Raw genomic sequence first — 19,344 nt, 5'->3', positions numbered from 1 at the left:
TGGGAGGGGGAAACGTGAGACCCATCCTGGGAGGCATCACACTAGTTGTCTATCCACTTCCTTGACCTCGATGACGTCAACAGTATTGAATATCAGGTGAAATGGCGGATTCATTAACGAACGTTAACTGAATCCAGTCAAGTCTCATTTGTATTCCAGCTAAATCCAAATGGAAGCTGGTTCAGTAAAACACGGTAATACTAAGCACATTCGGAACCACAGTCAAGCCCAGCTTCATTGGGCATGGTTAACTCGGCGCTACTGAACACAGCCACAGAACTAATTGAAAACCAAACATTGCTTAGTAGTTCCAAGTGATTATTAAGAATGGTGAAATGCCTAGTAAATAAAATGTAATTTAGATTTTCTTTAAAAAAAAACCCAGATACTTTTATTTGTATTTGAAGCTGCAATTTGTTTGGTTGGTGTGGGGCGGCATTGTCTGTTGCTACTGTTTTAGAATCATTTGGCATTCTTTGTAAACTGTTGCTCCTGCTTTCCAACAGTTCGAACTCAACAGAAACCTCACAAAGGCAGCGCAGACAGGCGGTAAAATCTATCACAGGATAGTCAATACTGTTTGAAAACAGAATTTCTAAAGGGCTGACATCCTTTATGTGACAATCTTTCAAGGATGGTAAACCTCTACCTCCCCGATCCTGGAGAGGAAGAAACCAACTCAGCTGGACAGAAATCTGTGTGTTTTTTTTGCTGGTAAATTTCAGAAGTGAAAAAAAAAAAATGCAGAGCATGCCTCAGTGTTTGGAAATGTTGCTTTTCTGACGGTGTAGTTTCGAGTGAGGTTTTACAAAGGGAATCTTGCTCTCTCTTCTTTTCCCCCTCTCTGGATTCCATAGATGTTGCAGTCAGCCCTGGTCCCCAGCTCAGCCCTTGTCCCAGCATGGTGCCATCAAGCCTTTCTGCCCCATTGTTCGACAACTTAGAAAAAGAAGAGGAAAAACACAAAAGCAGTTGCAAACATGCATGATAACAAATTCCAATAATTTACCAAGGGGCTGGAATAAGACAGGCATCAGACTAAGTCGGTGCTGCTGATGCTGCCGTCGTTACCGGCCACGGTGGTAACTCTCCCCAGCACATTTCCTACATGATGCCTTCCTTTGCTTCACTCTTGCTTTATCTATACCTTTTTGTCGAGGCAGAGAGCTCTAAAGTCTGCCGATGTCAATGTACCTGTCCGCCGGACAGGCCTCTGAGAGGAACGAGGCATCTACACTCCTTCAAGCCCAGCCACAGATCTCGAAGTAAGTACTAAACCTTCTTCACACAGACCCTTTACAATTGCTTTTACTCAACAATCAAGGTTTGTATAAGGCTCTCCAAGCATCTCTCTTCCTCTCTCATTCTGTCCTCAAATAAACACTTTTTTTCCTTCAATACAATAGGGGCTGATTACAAATTTTAATGACCTTTTTGATATGCATTTCCGCCTTTTCTCTCTTGACTCGAGTTAACTGCGTCTCTTTTTTACCCCCTAAAAAGAAATATGTAAAACTAGTTAAGTGTCTCTTTGTTGAGTCATTGGGCCATCTTGTATAGAGATAACACTCGGGCGAGTCTCTTTCTATCAATTTACTATTGAAATGTAAGCACGGGTCAAAACTCAGACCTGGTCTCCCAGGAGGAAAAACAAACAGAATTTTAATTAGTTTTATCTGAACCGCAATAGTCTTTGTAAAATGGAAATTATTGCGTGCAAATGTAATTACAATAAAATAAGAAGTGAGCGGAAAAAATGACAATAACTCCTTTTAAATATGTTCTCAACTTAAAGTTTGCATTGACTTCCATCAGTAACAAATGTTTTAAACAAAATCTTTCCATCCAAAATTCCTCCATCTCTTGCCATGACTTATCGTCGAAATTCTTTGTCACCTAAGCCCATCCGTTTAATTAATTTATAGCTCCCTTACTTCTCCTGAAATCCCATTCAATTTCCCCCTCCTCAATAATATTTCATAGTGTTAAATTACATAAAGCTTGCCCTCACGATGTTAGTTTTTAAAAATAATCAAACACAATCGCCGAAGGAGGTGAAAGCTACTTTATTAAGAGCTCCACGCAAAGCAAAATAAATAAGTAAACATTAGCATTAACTGTAACGAGAACCCAGCAAGAATCCCGACAGTTTCTATTCACTGTACTGTAACGTCGGTCAGGTATACACATCCAACGCCAAGTACCAAGTGATCTATTTAAACCAGCCGTTCAAATGGTTTGTATCTTAACAAGGCGAGCAGCGAGGTAGACATCGCTAACACAAAGGAAAGCTTAAGAAATATTAAAACAGCATTGTGCTTCATAATTAATTTATTTGTTTAATATAACTGCAACAAGGAGCTGACATATATCGCCATTGTAACTATAAGAACTTATGTGTATAAGTTTCCGGGAGTTTACATTCAATATTAATCTCCCTGTATGTCCATATATTTTGTGTCTATATATGTTCCATGGTTCCTTTATCATCATGTTTAATTAATTCAAGGTACTGTGAAATTCTTTAATTTTTACATACAGGCCAATGAGATTATTGCCATAACTCTAGTTTGTGTCTATGGGATTACATTTAATCTTCCCCTGAAATGTATATTTGAAAAATTAAAGGAATAAAATGTTATGTTCTTGTAGGCAATAGTTGATCTCAGCATCAAATTATTTAGACCAGCTTTGGAAAGAAAGCTTATGGTCAATCATACACATAATTACATAACAATGAGCCACTCGTATATGCTCTTCTTCCAATTATGCCCCATCTCAATTATGTCAGTTTATATCTCTTCAATTAATTTTAGTTTCCAGCATATTTTAGTTGAATTACTTTTTTCTTCAAAACACTAAGAAGGCTCACAATATAATAGCCACAGACGAGCAAATAGCTACCGAAGCGCAGATGCTCAGTAAGAAAGCTGAATGAATTCTCGCTAAAAAATCAATAGTTTCAAGGAGTTGCATAGCAGCATCAGCGGATTTAAAATTGTCTTTCAATGTTAATTTTGTCAATCGCTGTTAGCGTTTTGTAATGAATAATGCTCTGTTCATGCAAGTTTCATTGAATTGTGATTGTATTAAATTCCCAATAGGCCATGTCCCTTTCATGGCCGCTCCCACTGGATTCCACTTCTTTCATGTCAAATTTTCATTGGATTTGTTTTGTGTTAAAATTCCATTAGGTTGGCTTGTTACACGTGTACCTTGCGATGGATTCCTTCTATTTTGTGATTATTTGTTTCTCAGACATTAATGCCTGTCCTTTTGGGACAAAACACTGATCTTCTTGCATAGCTTGGCCTATATAAGATTCATACCTACTGATTTGCTTGTCTCTGAACTGCCCTCTAAGTGGCTTGATTGGCAACAGAGTTAATGCAAACAAGGCAAAGATTGGGTAATAAACGTTGACTTGGCCAACAATACCCACATCCTGAGATGATCATTTATTAAACTTTCCCTGTTGGTTCACCAATGCATCCCTTTGCAGTTATAATGTTATTTTACCCCAATCACTAATAAGGTTTAATGATAAAATTGAATACTGCAAGGACTCACCTGTATCAAGAGAAAAGACAGTAGGGATGTTGGTGGAGCCTGATGTAAATGAGTTTATTTGCCTGATGGATTTAAGTGGCTCTTTGAAACATTGCTTTAGCAAAAGTCCAAATGCACGGTGCTGGAATCTGGTGATTTTAATTATTTTTTTTGGTGATATATTATAACAGTTAGGAAACAATGTAACCCTATACCATTGGTTCATGAATCAATTCACACAGTTTAATGCAGAAAAATATATTGGTTCCTATAGTTATATCACCCCAAATAGAAAGTTGATTCATTTAAATTCTTGCATAATTTTGTATTTCTGCTGCTGTCGAAAATAATTGGATTTTATAAGTAAATGAATTCTGAAACTTGAAGAAAGCATTCCTTGGAATTGTTTGTGCTGTTGCTCGTTGATATAACAAATGACCAAGAAAACTTTGACTAGTTTAGAAACAAATCAAAATTGAAATATGTACCTATTAGAGAAGACTTCTATTCGAAACGCTTCACTGCTTCAAAGCCAATGTTCACATTTCCACAGCCATTCCTTGATTTATGGAAGAAATACAATTTAGAAAACTTTTGGTGAAATAAAATGTCATAACTTGAAAAAGCTATGTAAAATGCTTGACAGCTATGGTGAAACCTATTTGTCTGCATGGTGAGTGGTGTGTAATTAATCACAGTGAAAAATAGATATTTAATTTGAAGGCACCCCCACCACAAAGGGTCACCAGCGATGTATTAAAAATCCATAAATCAAACATTCATGAATTGTGGAATACCTGTATGCAGTTTATCTACAGGAAAACGATTCAGAGTGTATACTAAGCGGAAAGGTGGGAAGCAAGTGGCACATCAGGTAAAATTAACACAAGTGGCCGAAACCTTGAACAAACCAATGGGTTTTAAATCACATTTTAAAGAAGAAAGAGATAGAATTGGACAGCTGGGAATGTTTAGGGAGGAAATTCCCAAACTAGAGATTTTGGCAAAATGAAGATGCAGTTTGTGTAAAATTTTATTGTGTATTGTGTGTTCTTTTTAAGTGTATCGCTGCTGTCAAATTCATTTCACTGCACCTTCGGGTGCATGTGACGAATAAAATTGAAGGTATACAAAAATGCTGGAGAAACTCAGCGGGTGCAGCAGCATCTATGGAGCGAAGGAAATAGGCAACGTTTCGGGCCGAAACGTTGCCTATTTCCTTCGTTCCATAGATGCTGCTGCACCCGCTGAGTCTCTCCAGCATTTCTGTATACCTTCGATTTTCCAGCATCTGCAGTTCCTTCTTAAACATGAATAAAATTGACGTTGACTTTGACTTTAACTTTGACTTTGAAGCTAATAATGGAGTGAAATAAATAAACTGAAAAAGAGTAGATTTGGAGAATTGCAGAGCACATGGAGTTCCTTAAAGATTATAGATGTGGAAGTGTGTCCATGAGGATGTCTGTGAGAAAAATAGGGAGGGATTTGAATGCACAGTCTTTAATTTTAAGACATCACAGAAAAACAAGCAATCTGTCACACGTCTGAAGAAGGGTCTCGACCCGAAACGTCACCCATTCCTTCTCTCCAGAGATGCTGCCTATTCCACTGGGTCTATCTTCAATATGAATCAATGAAGAACGGTCCCCATCCAAAATGTCACCTACCATGCTCTCCAGGGATGCTGCCTGACCCGTAGAGTTACTCCAGCATGTTGTACCTTCCAGTAAAAAACAATCTATCTTGTAATTAACTATTATTTGGAAGGTTTAGTACTCAATAATCAAATGGCCAATAAAACTATGCGTGTATTTGCTTTTCTGCTCATTGAGAGAAAGAATGATAAAGGATATTATTGATCTCAGACAAAAATATCTGTGTCAACGTTTAGTGTAGGAAGGAACTGCAGATGCTGGTTTACACCGAAAATAGACACAAAAAGCTGGAGTATCTCAGCGGAACAGGCAGCATCTCTGGAGAGAAGGAATGGGTGTTGTTTTGGGTTGAGACATTAATCTGAAGAAGGGTCTTGACACGAATTGTCACCTATTCCTTTGCTCCAGAGATGCTGCCTGTCCCGCTAAGTTACTCAAGCTTTTTGTGTCTATCTTCGCGTCAACGTTTAGTTTAGTTTAGAGCTACAGCGCAGAGACAGGCCCTTTGGCCCACCGAGTCTGTGCCGACCAGTGATCCCCGCACACTAACACTATCTTACACACACTAGGGCCAATTTAAAATTTTACCAAGTCAATTAACCAACAAACCTGTACATCTTTGGAGTAAATTTTCCATTTAGTTGTAGCTCAGTAAATTACCTTCTACGATGGCATTTCAAGTCAGTTTTCCAGGAGTTTAGTCAACACAACTGTCACAGCATTTAGGAACTTAACTGTGGGCTGAGAGAAGATGCTTAAGTTTCAATGTACAGGACAATTAATATAAAATCCCATTCACTGGGGTGTGAGGAGCGGAACACAAACTACACACACAGAAGGTGAGATCATAAGTGTGAGTGGGCAGACATCTCTCCCACAGAGATTACCAGCATGTGCCAGAAGCCTGGGGGCAAACTTACCCTCAGCCGACCCCACAAGATTAGGAATTAAATAAAATGAGATGAAAATATCAGTTGACCATAATTCTTTATAATTTCTGTAAAAAATAAATGAAACTTGTGCATTGAAGCACATGCAGCAACTTTTTTGGCGTGAAAACAGTAAGTCCCTCATTTCTCTTAATTGGCCAATTAACCACTCATTTTACTCAAAATTAGTTGCTTTAATTATTTTTTAATGTGGTAATTTTTTTTAACTTCTGCTTGATAAAACATGCCTGAAAGAGACTGTTATGTAGCTGCGTGTGGTGTAATGCTCTTCCAGTGACTGAGTTTGTAGTGTGGAGAGGCAGAAGCTGAATGCCTCCACTACTGAATGCTCCCACTAAACAGATCTATGATAATCCGACATTCTTGCCACTTTGGTGAGTGGCAGAATTTCTGGACTACTAGTCGTATTAATAGTTCGACCCACTTTTAGTTTACTTTCAGATGTAACACGGAGATTTGCCAGTGAACGAGATGAGTTTAGAAGGAACATGGGCACCGAGCCTTGTTGACTTGATAAGGTCGATGACATTGGTCTGTGGACTGGGGTATTGTCGGAATGGTTGCAGGTGACTTGTGGTGTTCCACAGCGGCTCGTTTTGTGTCCATAACTTTTCACGTTGTATATCAATGACTTTGGATGATGGAATTTTGGTACGAAGATACTGTAGATGGAGGGGCGGGTAGTGTTGAGGATGCAGGTATTCTGCAGAAGGACTTGGAAAGTGGGCAATGATGTGGCAAATGGAATAGAGCGCAGCAACGAGTACAGTCACCCACTTTGGCAGAAGGAAGAAATGCGTAGACTATTTTCTAAGTGGAAAGATTTCCAAAATCAGAGGTGCAAAGTGACTTGGGGGAACTGGTGCAGGATTCCCAAATGGTGAATTTGCATATTGAGTCAGTTGGTAAAGAAGGCAATATAAGGCATTCATTTCAATGGAGCTAGAATATCAAAACAAGGGTGTAAAGCTGAGGCTTTATAAGGCGCCGGCGAGGACACATTTGGAGCATTGTGAGCAGTTTTGGGCTCCCGGTCTGAATAAGGATGCATTGGCGCCGAAGAGGGTCCAGAGGAGGTTTACGAGAATGATCCTTGGGATAAATGGGTTAATCTATGAGGAGCGTTTGATGGCTCTGGGCCTTTACTTGCTGGAGTTTAGAAGGATGAGGCGGGGGGGGGGGGGGGTATCATTAAAACTTAACAGATAATGAAAGGCCTATTTGGGTGTAAAGGATGTTTCCAGTGTTGAGAGTGTCTAGAACCAGAGCGCACAACCTCAGAATAAAAGGATTTACCTTTAGAATGGCAATGAGGAGGAATATCTTTAGACAGAGGCTGGTGAATCTGTAGAATTCCTTGACACAGATGGCTGCAGAGGCCAAGGCATAGGGTATTTTTTAAAGTGTATATTGACAGCTTCTTGATTAGTAAGGGTGTCAGGGATTATGGGGAGAAGGCAGGAGAATGGAGTTCAGAGGGAAAAATTGATCAGCTATGATCGAATCGTGGAGTAGACTCGATGGACCAAATGGCCTAATTCCACTCCTATGGACCTCGTGAATTTAGGAAGAGCTTGGGAATAATGTTGTGGCCATTTTAAAAGGTGTGAGAATCATGGCGCATTATTGATCTCTCTAACTTCAAGTAACCCCGAAATTCCCTCTCTCTCTATTCCTCCACCATCCAAGTCGCACAGGCGTCGTTTTCACCCAATAAACAGCTAACAATGGCCTGTTTCCTTTAGCGTGGTTACTTTTTTGCATATCTTTCATTCATTGTTCTCTAACTCTATACACCATCGTCTACATCGCTCGTTTCCCTTATCCGTAACCAGTCTGAAGAAGGCTCTCGACCCGAAACTTTGCACCGTGTGAATTTCACTCAGACAGCGCTCCGTCCTCTTGCCCTGTCCCCCGCCTGTATAACGGGCTGGTGAAGGAAGCAATGCATGTGTGTTCCACTCTGGCAGTCGCCTGAAAAATCGCCTAAGTGGGACAGGCCCATAACTCCAGCATTTTGTGTCTATCTTTGTGCTTGAAATTGAACCAGGTGAGCCAAATGTCAAATCGGCAGAGTTTCTAACATGTCAATAGTGGATCATCAGATTTTTACTGGATCTGGTCAGCATCAATTGACTGTTTGTGGAATGCTAGTGTCTACATATTAACTCCTGTAATTCCTGTGCTACAATCACGCACCTTGAGGCATCATAGATTAGAGCCCACAGGTGCTTTAATATTACAATTCATGCTGCAAATATTGACGATATAGGCAAACAGACTGAAGGCATTGGCATACTTCTCAGCAATGAATTGTCACACCATTCCTAACTCTAACATTCAATATACCAATTATTGAATAAAAACAGAACTACTTAAATCTGTTAGAACATTGCAGGACAAAGCTTTAGGTCACTTTATTTTGGACTTTAGAGAAACAAAGCGTAAACAGGTCGTTTGGCTCACCCAGTCCGGGCTGACTGGTGATCACCCCGTACTCTAACACTGTCCTACACACATTAGGGACAATTTACAATTTTACCAAAGCTAATTAACCTACAAACCTGCACATCTTTGGAGTGTGGGAAGAAATCGGAGCACCCGGAGAAAACCCACATGGTCACAGAGAGAACGTGCAAACTTCGTTCAGACAGCACTCATAGTTAGGATTGAACCTGGGTCTCTGGCGCTGTAAGGCTGCAACTCTACCACTGCAACGCCGTGATGCCCAATCTCTTAGTTATGAACTTAATTGTCCAGCACCAAAGATGTGTGCAATATTCTTTCTGTTGTTCTTGAAAGTGCATGAGTCTAATTCCACTGAAGTTACCCTGGCTATTCTTCAGAGCATGATGTGCACTGAAGTTTATTACAGTCAACATGAAGAGTACCTGGATCTCGGGCGTTGATCTTATTACCTCTACAATCAACTGATGTCTCAAACAAAGAACTCTAAACCAAGGTTTAGTTCAACTAACTTCTAAACCAGCATCTGCAGTTCATTCCTACACATTTAGTTCAATTTAATCTTTATTAGCATTCAAGTTATTCCAGCACACATATAAACCACTGACTTCTAATAACTGCTAATTTGATTTATTATTCCGGCTTATTACTTCTTACACTAAATCACAAGACTCACGACTTACACACATATTACCCACATGAATGAATTGGCCAGATTCACTCTGTTGGTCGGGGGTAGACTTTTCTGAGCTTCAGAAGCGGATCCCCCTTCCTGCGATGGTTGTTCCCGGGGTTGTCGCTTCTGATGTCTCGGTCTGCCCTTTTATACTATTTTATTTCCTTCAATCTTCTAGAGAAAGCCTTTGTTTTAAGCCAGGGCTCTCATTTCAATTTGTCACTCAACCAAGGGCTGAATAAACAAAACACATCTTTGTTCCTTATTAGTCTCGAGAGTGGTGTCAAAGGTAGAAAGGTGGTCTAAAGGCTTTTGGCACATTGGTCCTCATCGGTCAGGTATTGAGTATAGAAGTTGGCAGGTCATGTTGCAGTTGTATAAGATATTGTTGAGGCCATAGCTACAGTATTAGGTTCAGTTTTGGTCGCCATGTTACAGGATATTGTCAAACTGGAAAAGGTGCAGAGAAGATTCACAAGGATGTTGCCAGGACTCGAGGGCCTGAGCTATAGGGAGAGGTTGAGCAGGCTAGGGCTGTATTCCTTGGAGCACAGGAAGATGAGGGGTAATCTAATAGAGGTGTACAAAATTATGAGAAGGGTCTCAACCTGAAAAGACACCCATTCCTTCTCTCCAGAGATGCTGCCTGAGTTAATCCAGCTTTTTGTGCCTATTTTAGATTTTAAAATATAGTCTTTAGCCCAGAGTTGGAGAATTAAGAACCAGAGGACATAGGTTTAAGTTGAGGGAGGGTAAGATTTGATAGGAACCCGAGGGATAACTTATTTACACAAAGGGTGGTGGGTATATGGAAGGTTGCTGGAGGTGGTAGTTGAGGCAGGTACTTTCATAATATTTAAGAGACAATTAGAGATATGAAAGGTTTAGAGGGTTATGGGCCAAATGCGGGCAGTAGGTCTAATATCGATGGGGCATGTTGCCTAGTGTGGGCAAGTTGGGCCGAAGGGCCTGTTTCTGTGCTGTAAAATGGAGATGAGAAGGATGGGGAAACCATGGAATTCATTGTCACAGATGGCAGTGGTGATCAAATCATTTGGTATTATTGAAGTGGAGATTGATAGGTTCTTGATTAGTAAGGGCATCAAATTTTACGGGGAGAAGGCAGGAGAATGGGATTGAGAGAGAAAAGCAGATCAGTCATAATCATTTGGCGGAGCAGACTCGATGGGCTGAATGGCCTAACTCTGCTTCTGTGTCTCATGGTCTTATGGTTGGGCCAAAGGGCTTGTTTCTGTGCTGTATGATCATAACTACACCATCTTTACCCAGTCCACACTGCAATTGATTCCAATCTGTTGATAACCAAGCAAGCTATTCAGTTTGCAGCAACTGGTATACTGTGGCGGAGAAAGAGTTAAAGAAGGTGATCGTCTGGCATCGACCTGGAAATGAACAGTGAGGACACCATCCATCGTGTTAAGTTACACCACAATGGGGCTAAACTCAGAACAGCTGACAGCTCAGATACAGGGGGGACCTTATTGAAATGTACCGAATAGTGAAAGGACTGGATAGAGTGGATTTGGAGAATACGTTTCCACTAGTGGGAGAGTCTAGGACCAGAGGTCATAGCCTCAGAATTAAAGGACATTCCTTTAGGATGAGAAAGAACTTCTTAAGTCAGAGGTTGGTGAATCCATGGAATTCTTTGTCACAGAAGGCTGAGGAGGCCACAAAGTCAATGGGTATTTTTAAGGCAGTGTTAGATAGATTATTGAATAGCATGGGTGCCAGGGGTAATGGGGAGAAGGCAGGAGAATGGGGTAAGGAGGGAGAGATAGATCAACCATGATTGAATGGCGGAGTAGATTTGATGGGCCGAATGGCCCAATTCTGTTCCTATCACTTATGACCTTATGACCTTAAACAGGCAACCATGAGATGCCCCTGCCCACAGGAACCAGTGGGAACACAGGGGAAGCAAGTCTGTTTACTACTAATTCATTTGACAGGATGTGGGCAAGGTCAGCATTTAGTGCCCTTCCCTAACAGCTCTTGAACAGAGTGGCTTCTGAGACTATTTCAGACAAACAAGTGTGAGGGTTTCCTTGCATTTTACCACTGTAATTACTCATTGCAATGTCATGTAAAACTGAGCACGGTCACGGGAATGGGGACACCAGTTTTTGCATGGAATTAATTACTCAAAGTAATCTGTTCAAAGACAAGAAAGAGTTTGCATTTTTGATAGTGCCTTTCATGACTGAAGGACTACCCTGAGCATTGTAGATGTCACTGAAGCATTGATTCAGTAGTTTCAATGCTGTAATGTTTGATACACCACAGCAAGTTGTTGGAGATCAGGGTCTCACATGCAACAATGGAAGATGACCAAATGATCCTTGAAGAATATGTTAAAAATACATTGAAAAATCTGAGCAATTGTGGCCGCATCTAACAGGGTGGGGCAGGGAGAGAAGGCAATGTGTTTTATTCCCCAGCAGTGATTCTTTGGCCCCCTTCGGTCGTGGCTGACCATGGGTGTCTCCAGGGTGCTATTCCCTATATGGAGGACGCCTGTGCGTGACTTTGTTTAACGTGGGGAGACTGGTGCACAGGCAGCCATCCCACGGTCCTTGACAGATCTGCATCAGGATCCAGTGGCATGGAGTCCAAGACAACCGGAGACCCTTTTCTGCTGCAGACTTCATCCGCCTTCCCAGCCGTTGTGATGCTCCACTAAGGTCAGCCATCATCCTCCGCCTGTTCCACCGTTGAGGTCTTGGTTGGATTGCTCTTTGTCAGAGACCTCCCCCTCGACCTTACCGCCATGGGTGGCCCTACCAGGAGCATAGCTCCAGACGGCATCGCTCTCAGGATCTCAGGTCCGCACAAGCTTCTCCACCACGACCAGGTGACAACCCACGGAGAAGCGGTGATTAGACAGATATTTTTCACACAGAGAGTGGTGAATCTCTGGAATTCTCTGCCACAGAAGGTAGTTGAGGCCAGTTCATTGGCTATATTTAAGAGGGAGTTAGATGTGGCCCTTGTGGCTAAAGGGATCAGGGGGTATGGAGAGAAGGCAGGTACAGGATACTGAGTTGGATGATCAGCCATGATCATATTGAATGGCGGTGCAGGCTCGAAGGGCCGAATGGCCTACTCCTGCACCTATTTTCTATGTTTCTATAATAATAGAGGCCTGTATACCAGCTGCCTAAATGAAGTGAAATCAAACAAAGCTGTTCCAGACTGAAGGTGTAAAGCTAATGTCTGCCTGATAGAACCACTTTTCTGTGAAGTTACTGTGTCAATTGTTGCTCCAAGCCTTCCCTAGTTCACCGTGCAGTAGACTTAGCATCTCTCTGGTATTAGTAGAAACAAGGAACTGCAGATGCTGATTTACCAAAAGTGCTGGAGTAACTCAGCGGGTCAGGCCGCATCTCTGGAGAACATGGATAGGTGACGTTTCTGGTTGGGAGAAGGCTTCAACCATCTGCCAAATGAATCAAGGGATATGGGGAAAAAAGCAGGAACGGGGTAGTGATTTTGGATGATCAGCCATGAGCATATTGAATGGCGGTGCTGGCTCGAAAGGCCAAATGGTCTACTCCTGCACATATTTTCTATGTTTCTATGTGTCTTCTCGCCTGTCAATGGAAAAGCAATATGGAACAAGATGCTAATTTCCGAGTATGAAAATTGCCATAACTTTTTTAATACTGAATATATGAAAGTGAGTTAGATGTCAAATTAAACTTCTTTTTATGCTTTATCTGATGGGATAAATTGCAGACTTGATTTTTAAAATCTAAAAAAGTTGTAACGTTGCTACTATTACCTGCCACACTTTGTCCTGCCCCTCCTTTCTTCCAGCTTTCTTCCCATCCACCCCTTACAATCAGTCTGAAGAAGGATCCTGACCCAAAACGTCACCGAAACATTTCCTCCAGAGACGCTGAGTTACCCCAGCACACTTGTGTTCTTTTATGTAACCAGCACCTGCGGCCAGGCACGGAAATCACTGTCTGAACCTGCGGGGGACACAATGTCTTGGCGGCCGAGCGCGCGCATGCGCACACACGCGAGGCTTCGGCCGTGGGGCTTTTCATCGACTGGCGGGGGCTTCAACATCGGGAGCCTCGATCGCTTCGATGCAGCAGTTTGATTTTAAGCCGCGCCGGGCGCTGAAAGGACCCGCGAATGGCCCTTAGAAAGCGGCTGAATAAGTCCGCATGACAAAACATGTGGGGGGATCGTCCCCCACCTCTCAAAGCATGGGGGGGGGCGGGCCCCCCCCCCCCCCCCCACCACCCACAGGATTTCTACCCCTACCTGCAGCTTCTTGCTTCTACTAAATTTGAACACCTCACTTGGTTGTTTGAATTCCCCACCCCATCCCTTCTCTAATTGCTCTGTCTGTGGTCACCTGCACTGGTCTCCTGCAGTGCAAGCTTGAGGAACAACAACTCATCTTTAATTTAGTCACGTTGTCAGTTTGTCTATCCTGTGTAGCTTGCTTTCTCTGTCAATATCAAGTCAAAGGAAGTACCTTTGTACTTCCGGTGGCGCTGGTGCCAGCAGCCTCCACCTTCATACAATTTTCATACTCGGAAATATCTTTTGTTTTTTTGTTTTTTTAGTTATGTTAAAGTGTGTTTTTTATGTTTTTTTAAATGTCTTTATGTGGGGGAAGAGGCCACGGTAAGGGGGATACCGTCCTTCGGTCGCTTCCTGGAGAGGACGCGACTATTATTCGAGTCGGTTCCTCACCCCCCTCAGCGGCCTACCTACTGGATTGGCGCGGCCTTTCCTGCCGGGATCGACCAGAGCTCCAGCAGCGGCGGGACAGCGCTGATACATCGCGGGGCTGGCGATGCCTTACCGGGGATCACCGTCTGGAGCCCGCGGCACCGACATCCTGGAGCTGTGGTTCGCGGAGCTCCCAACGCGGGCGGCGCTGACAAACATCGTGGGGTCCTACGACTCTGCCCGGCTCGGCCTGCGGACTCGGGGGCTGCGGACTCCGGTGGGAGGCGGCTGATCGGGAGGTCCGGGCCGCTGAGGAGGATTTTCACCGTCGGGGATCGGCGTCGGCGTTCCATCAGTCCGGCGAGAGGGCCTGAGCATCGGGCCGCCCGGGGTGGCGACTGCGGGTGCTCGGAAGGCCCCGACCACGGGTGAACATCTGGGAAGATCGGAGGGAGGCTGGCTGGACTATGGTGCCTTCCTCACCTTGGTGCCACTGTGTTATGTTGTGTCGTGGACTTTCTGTGTTTGTGCTTTTCTTTTTTTAATTCAATTTTTTTAATTCAATTTTATTTTTTAATATGTTTTATTATTAATTATTTATTTATTTTTATGATACTGCCTGTAAGGAAAATTCATTTCGTTGTCTCTAATTGAGACAATGACAATAAATTTGAATACAATACAATACAATACAATATCAGCATTGGCCTTTTCTGCTGTAAATGATTGATCTGTGTTCTTGGCTCTGTTTATCATCCTCCATTGGCACAGCTTCACCTGTTGGACCTGTCCTCCAGCACTGACATTAACACAATGAGCTTCTTTGTTTGTCATCACCTTCTAACTACCTTTGTTAATCTGCTTTAGGATGATCCTCATCCACATGACAAAGTATTCCCTTTGTCCTATCCAAACCTCCACTTCTACCTTTGATGCAGTTACTCATTACATTCTTTATTCTCAACCTTAAATGTTCGTTTGTGTTTCTCCTTCCACAGTTGCTGCCTGACCAGCCGAGTATTCCCCACATTATCTGTTTTTACATCAGATTTCCAGCAATTTTTAAAACAATATGTCCCCTTCCTCTAGTTTCTCATAAATTGCTACCACTATCCAGATACTTTCTGCGCTACAATTTAGGGAAGATAAATCTAAAGATTTTCTTATCCTCTGGGTGAAGGATCATCTTCCCCTCTCATTCATGAAGTGTGGAACACTTAATTGGAGATATATTTATTTGCTTTTGTACATTTGCTTCTGATGTATAGGATAGAACGAGTGTATGGAGGATCGTGGTTGGCGCAGACTCGATGGGCCAAAGGGCCTGTTTCCACCCTGTATCTCAAAACTAAAACTAAAGACGCTGGTTTACACAAAAGGACACAAAATGCTGTAGTAACTCTGCGGGTCAGGCAGTATTTCTGGAGAATGTGGATAGGTAACGTTTTGGGCAGGGTCTCTTCTTCAGACTGATTGTGGTGAACCTTTGGTGTACTGTGCGATCACAAATGTATCTTTCTGTACACATTTACCAAAAAGTAACCTGAAAATGATCTGAAATTATTTTATCTTTCCCTTTTAATTAATTTAAAGTAGCCAGATTGATCACCTAATCATTTTCCTTTTGTCCTCTAAATGCCACCACCTTAAGACATTGTTTGAGACATCAGGGTCTGTATTCAGTAAAGTTGCTGTTGGCTCTCTGACCACCACGTCCCTGCTGGTTAACTAACACTCAATATTGCCAGGACACCAACTTCTTACCGCTGACAATGGTCAGGCAGCATCTCTGGAGAAAAGGGATCCTTTTTCTACAGAGATGCTGCCTGACCTGTTGAGTGACGCCAGCACTTTGTGACTATCTTTAGATCTATTTGATATGTCAGGCTCAGTAACTTCTCATCCCAAGGATATTGATCTGAAACACATAATAGTAAGATTAAACGAGAACTTACCAGTTCGAAGTTTGATCGTTATTTTATGAGGACTACGTTGAGGGAATACGTGAAGAACCCCGCCAGGACGCATGCGTGTCATTCTTCAAAGCAGCGGTGTGAAATCACAGATAACTGTAATGACTGAACATAGTAAGATTGAGAAGAAAATACCAGTTGAGTATATGATCAAGGGTGGGAGCGGAGGGCACGTATTCCCTCAACGTACTCCTCATAAAATAACGATCAAACTTCGAACTGGTAAGTTCTCGTTTAATCTTACTATTTTACTTCGGAGTCACGTGAGTGACTATGTGAAGATTTCAAAGCTCTGTGATTTCATGCCGTGGAAACGAGTCCATGCATCACATCTGCCTTAATTGACTGTGGGAGGAATTGTGTTAACATGTTTAGACATGAATCCAACATTGAAATCCATGATAAATTGTTAACAACAAATTATAGCCCCTATTTATGGGGTGAAATTATATTACAGAACTTAAAATTGGCTCTGCAAAGTTCCAGTTTAACTACTGGTTTGTGGTAGAATAGTTGGAACATTTTCCCCTGATCCATCCTGCTGTCTCGAGGATTTGGTTCATTGGTACATCCAACTCCATAGCTGCCGATGTAGTTGCAGCCCAGGTGGAATAAGATTTGAATATGTTAGTATCCACCCCAGCTGTTGTTAAAACCTGTTTCAGCCATCTGGAAATAGTTTGAACCGACACTTTTTTGTGGGTTTGTTTGTGGCTGATTAGTAGTGCCATCTCATAGCCTCAGATGTTTTTGGTGTTCTCCATATAGAACAATAATTGTCTTATTATACAGAGACGATATCTGTAGGGTAATCCCTAAATTCTATTTTGAGGCCTGATGATCCCGGCCTGTTCTGTTTGACTAATTCGTAATATGAAACGTTATATTCCTGTTGAAGAAGTCATATAGTCCAGCCTTAACTTATGTACGACTGTACCCTTAGTGCCGTGACCAAAGCCATCAGCATGCCTGTTTTGTGCGTCAGTCTTTGCAGGGACAGAGCTGTTGCTGGAGACCAATTCCTTAGCAACGTTAGGGCAATACTCATATCCCATTTAGAGAGTACCTGGTTCTTGGGGGATAGATATTAAAAATTCCCCTCGTAAGTTTGGTTACCAGGGGTGAGTCCCAACAGAATGACGCTCTGATCCTCGCCATAGATATGTTGATAGGGCACTTCTGGCGCAGTTAATGGCACTGTAACTGAGCCCCTCATCATAATGGAGGCCTGCCAGGAATTCGAGAACAGACGTTATGTTCATCAAACTGTAGGTGATGTTGTTTCTGTGACAATATATCTCCCATTTCCTGATGTATACCAGATATAGTTTTTGGTGGACTGTCTGTGGCCCGCTGAGATAATGTTCAATGTTCAGTCCGCCAGTCCCAGTTGCAGTAGAGGTTTCTTTAGACTCTACAAATTGATAGGTTTGTTGTTTTTGACATGGATGGGTTCCCCTGTTATGGGATGAACCAATAACCTGGTTGTTTCAGGATGGTGATGCATGGTTAAACCCCATGTTGAGTATCACAGGGAACTATGGTTAAGTAGGCCAATCGGCACTACCAATTAACAGACGCTGAGTCTTGTTGTATTTTTCGTAATACCCGACTGATGATGCAGAAAAGGAGAGAATGCATAGATAAACAATTGCCCCCTCAATGCAGTGAAAAGCATCTGTCCCTGCTGTCCCAGGGTCTGGTTCCCAAGAAACACAGTTTGGTAACTGGTGATTAAGTCTTATTTTATTGAATTTGCGTGACCTGATGTCTGTCACTGAATTTTGGGTTACCTGGTAGCTAAGTAGCTGATATTCCAATATTTCTCTGGATACACCATTACCAAATTGTATTAGTCAGATTGTCACTCTGTAGTCTAACACGCTGGTGATTTATCCCAGAGCAGTATGACTTTAGGCCATAGAACGCACCCCACATTTCCAGGTAGTTTATGCCCAGTGTCTGTGATAATGATGCCTCCTGTGCCTTTCATCTACCTCCTCAGATGGAGATGGAAATTGGTAGTACCCCAACCAAGCGCACTGGTATCAGTTTGTAGCACCACTAAGGGTTTGCTGATAATGATAGGGTTGGAACAATGCCGAATGTTATCCCTCCACCATTTTAATTCCATAAGCTTTGATTGGTGGCTTATTGGTCTGTTGAAATGACCAGTATTAACTTTGAGTGTTTATATTTTGCCCTTTGTAGATTTTTGGTAATACAAAGGTCCAAATTGTGTGGCTGGAAAGGCAGACACTATATACCAATTATACTTGCTACCAATCTGATAGACGGTTCACTGATGTCAGTGGGGTTGTTGCAGGCCTCAGTTAAGACTGTAGCCTTGTCCTTTGGTAAAGTCACCGACATGTGAGCTGTCAATAGTGAACCCCAAATAATCCATTATGTTGGTAGGCGTTAGTTTAGATTTAACTGGATGGATGATAACCCCAGTTTTCACCCAATTGTATGGTGGCTGTTACAGCTAGTTAGGCCAACTCCAAAGTTATGCCCACAATTAGTATGATCATATGATTATGTATTTGGTAGAGCTCTATACTGCCAGAGCTGCCCCATCCAGTTGAATTTTTTTTTAATTTTTAATTTTTTAATTAAAAAAAAAAAAATAACGTTTGTGGTCAGTCCGTGTAGGCACTGAATAGTAAGCATCTTTTAGGTCGATGCTAGCCATGGAGTAGCCTTTAGAAATCAGTCCTTTAGCAGTTACCAGTTCCCATTTTGTACTGAATATATAGTACAATGTATTCCAGCCAATCGTGTTGGGTTTACCCATTACCCCTTTTGCACAATTCAATGGTATATCCCTGGATACTGCTTAGGATATAAGTGTCTGTAGTTAATATACACCATATCCAAAAGAGTGTAATCTCCCACCAATGTGTGTATTATCCACTCTTCCTATAATTTGTAAGGGACCAGACCCACCTACCTCCATTGTTACCAGTGGAAGTTTGCTTCTTCTGTGTGGTCTTCGTGGAGGTTGAGGCGCCGGTGTCTGGGTTTGTTTTTGGGTTGGGGGTTTGCGCATCTTCCAGAAAGGCCGGTCTGGGCTATGGTCTAAAAGACCGCTGTCCTGTATGCCCGGCCTTTGAGCTTTCACCAGCTTCTGTTGTTCTGCTGGTGGGTGCATAAGGGTGCTGTCTTTGACTGTAGGAGATCCTTAATGTTGTCGCCTTTATGAGCCCAGGGCTTTCCTAAGTCCTGCTCCGACATGTTTCCAGATGCTATTTCCACGACTGGAACATTCAGGGATGCGCAGTTTCCTGGTCCCAAGTATTTTTGCAGTGGTGTCCATCGTGGTCTGGCTGTATGTATTTGGACACCATGACCAG

The 19,344-nt window shown here is 42.4% G+C and overlaps 1 protein-coding gene across 2 annotated transcripts in view; it reads left to right on the top strand.

Annotated features, from left to right (window-relative positions):
• Nucleotides 1–764: 764 nt before the first annotated feature.
• The window catches only part of robo4 (roundabout guidance receptor 4), a 108,524-nt gene continuing 89,944 nt past the window's right edge, over nucleotides 765–19,344 (top strand). Inside the window, exon 1 of one of the 2 annotated variants that reach the window (XM_033050007.1) lies at nucleotides 765–1,265. In XM_033050007.1, coding sequence (XP_032905898.1) covers nucleotides 1,109–1,265 — 157 coding nt within the window. In that variant the 5' untranslated portion in view covers nucleotides 765–1,108. The remainder of the gene's footprint in view (nucleotides 1,266–19,344) is intronic. The other variant, XM_033050004.1, reaches the window with a different exon arrangement.

The sequence above is a fragment of the Amblyraja radiata genome, chromosome 33, assembly GCF_010909765.2.
Source record: "Amblyraja radiata isolate CabotCenter1 chromosome 33, sAmbRad1.1.pri, whole genome shotgun sequence".
Lineage (NCBI taxonomy): Eukaryota > Metazoa > Chordata > Chondrichthyes > Rajiformes > Rajidae > Amblyraja > Amblyraja radiata.
Note: the sequence above shows the minus strand (reverse complement) of the source record. Positions and strands in the feature narration are given on the sequence as shown.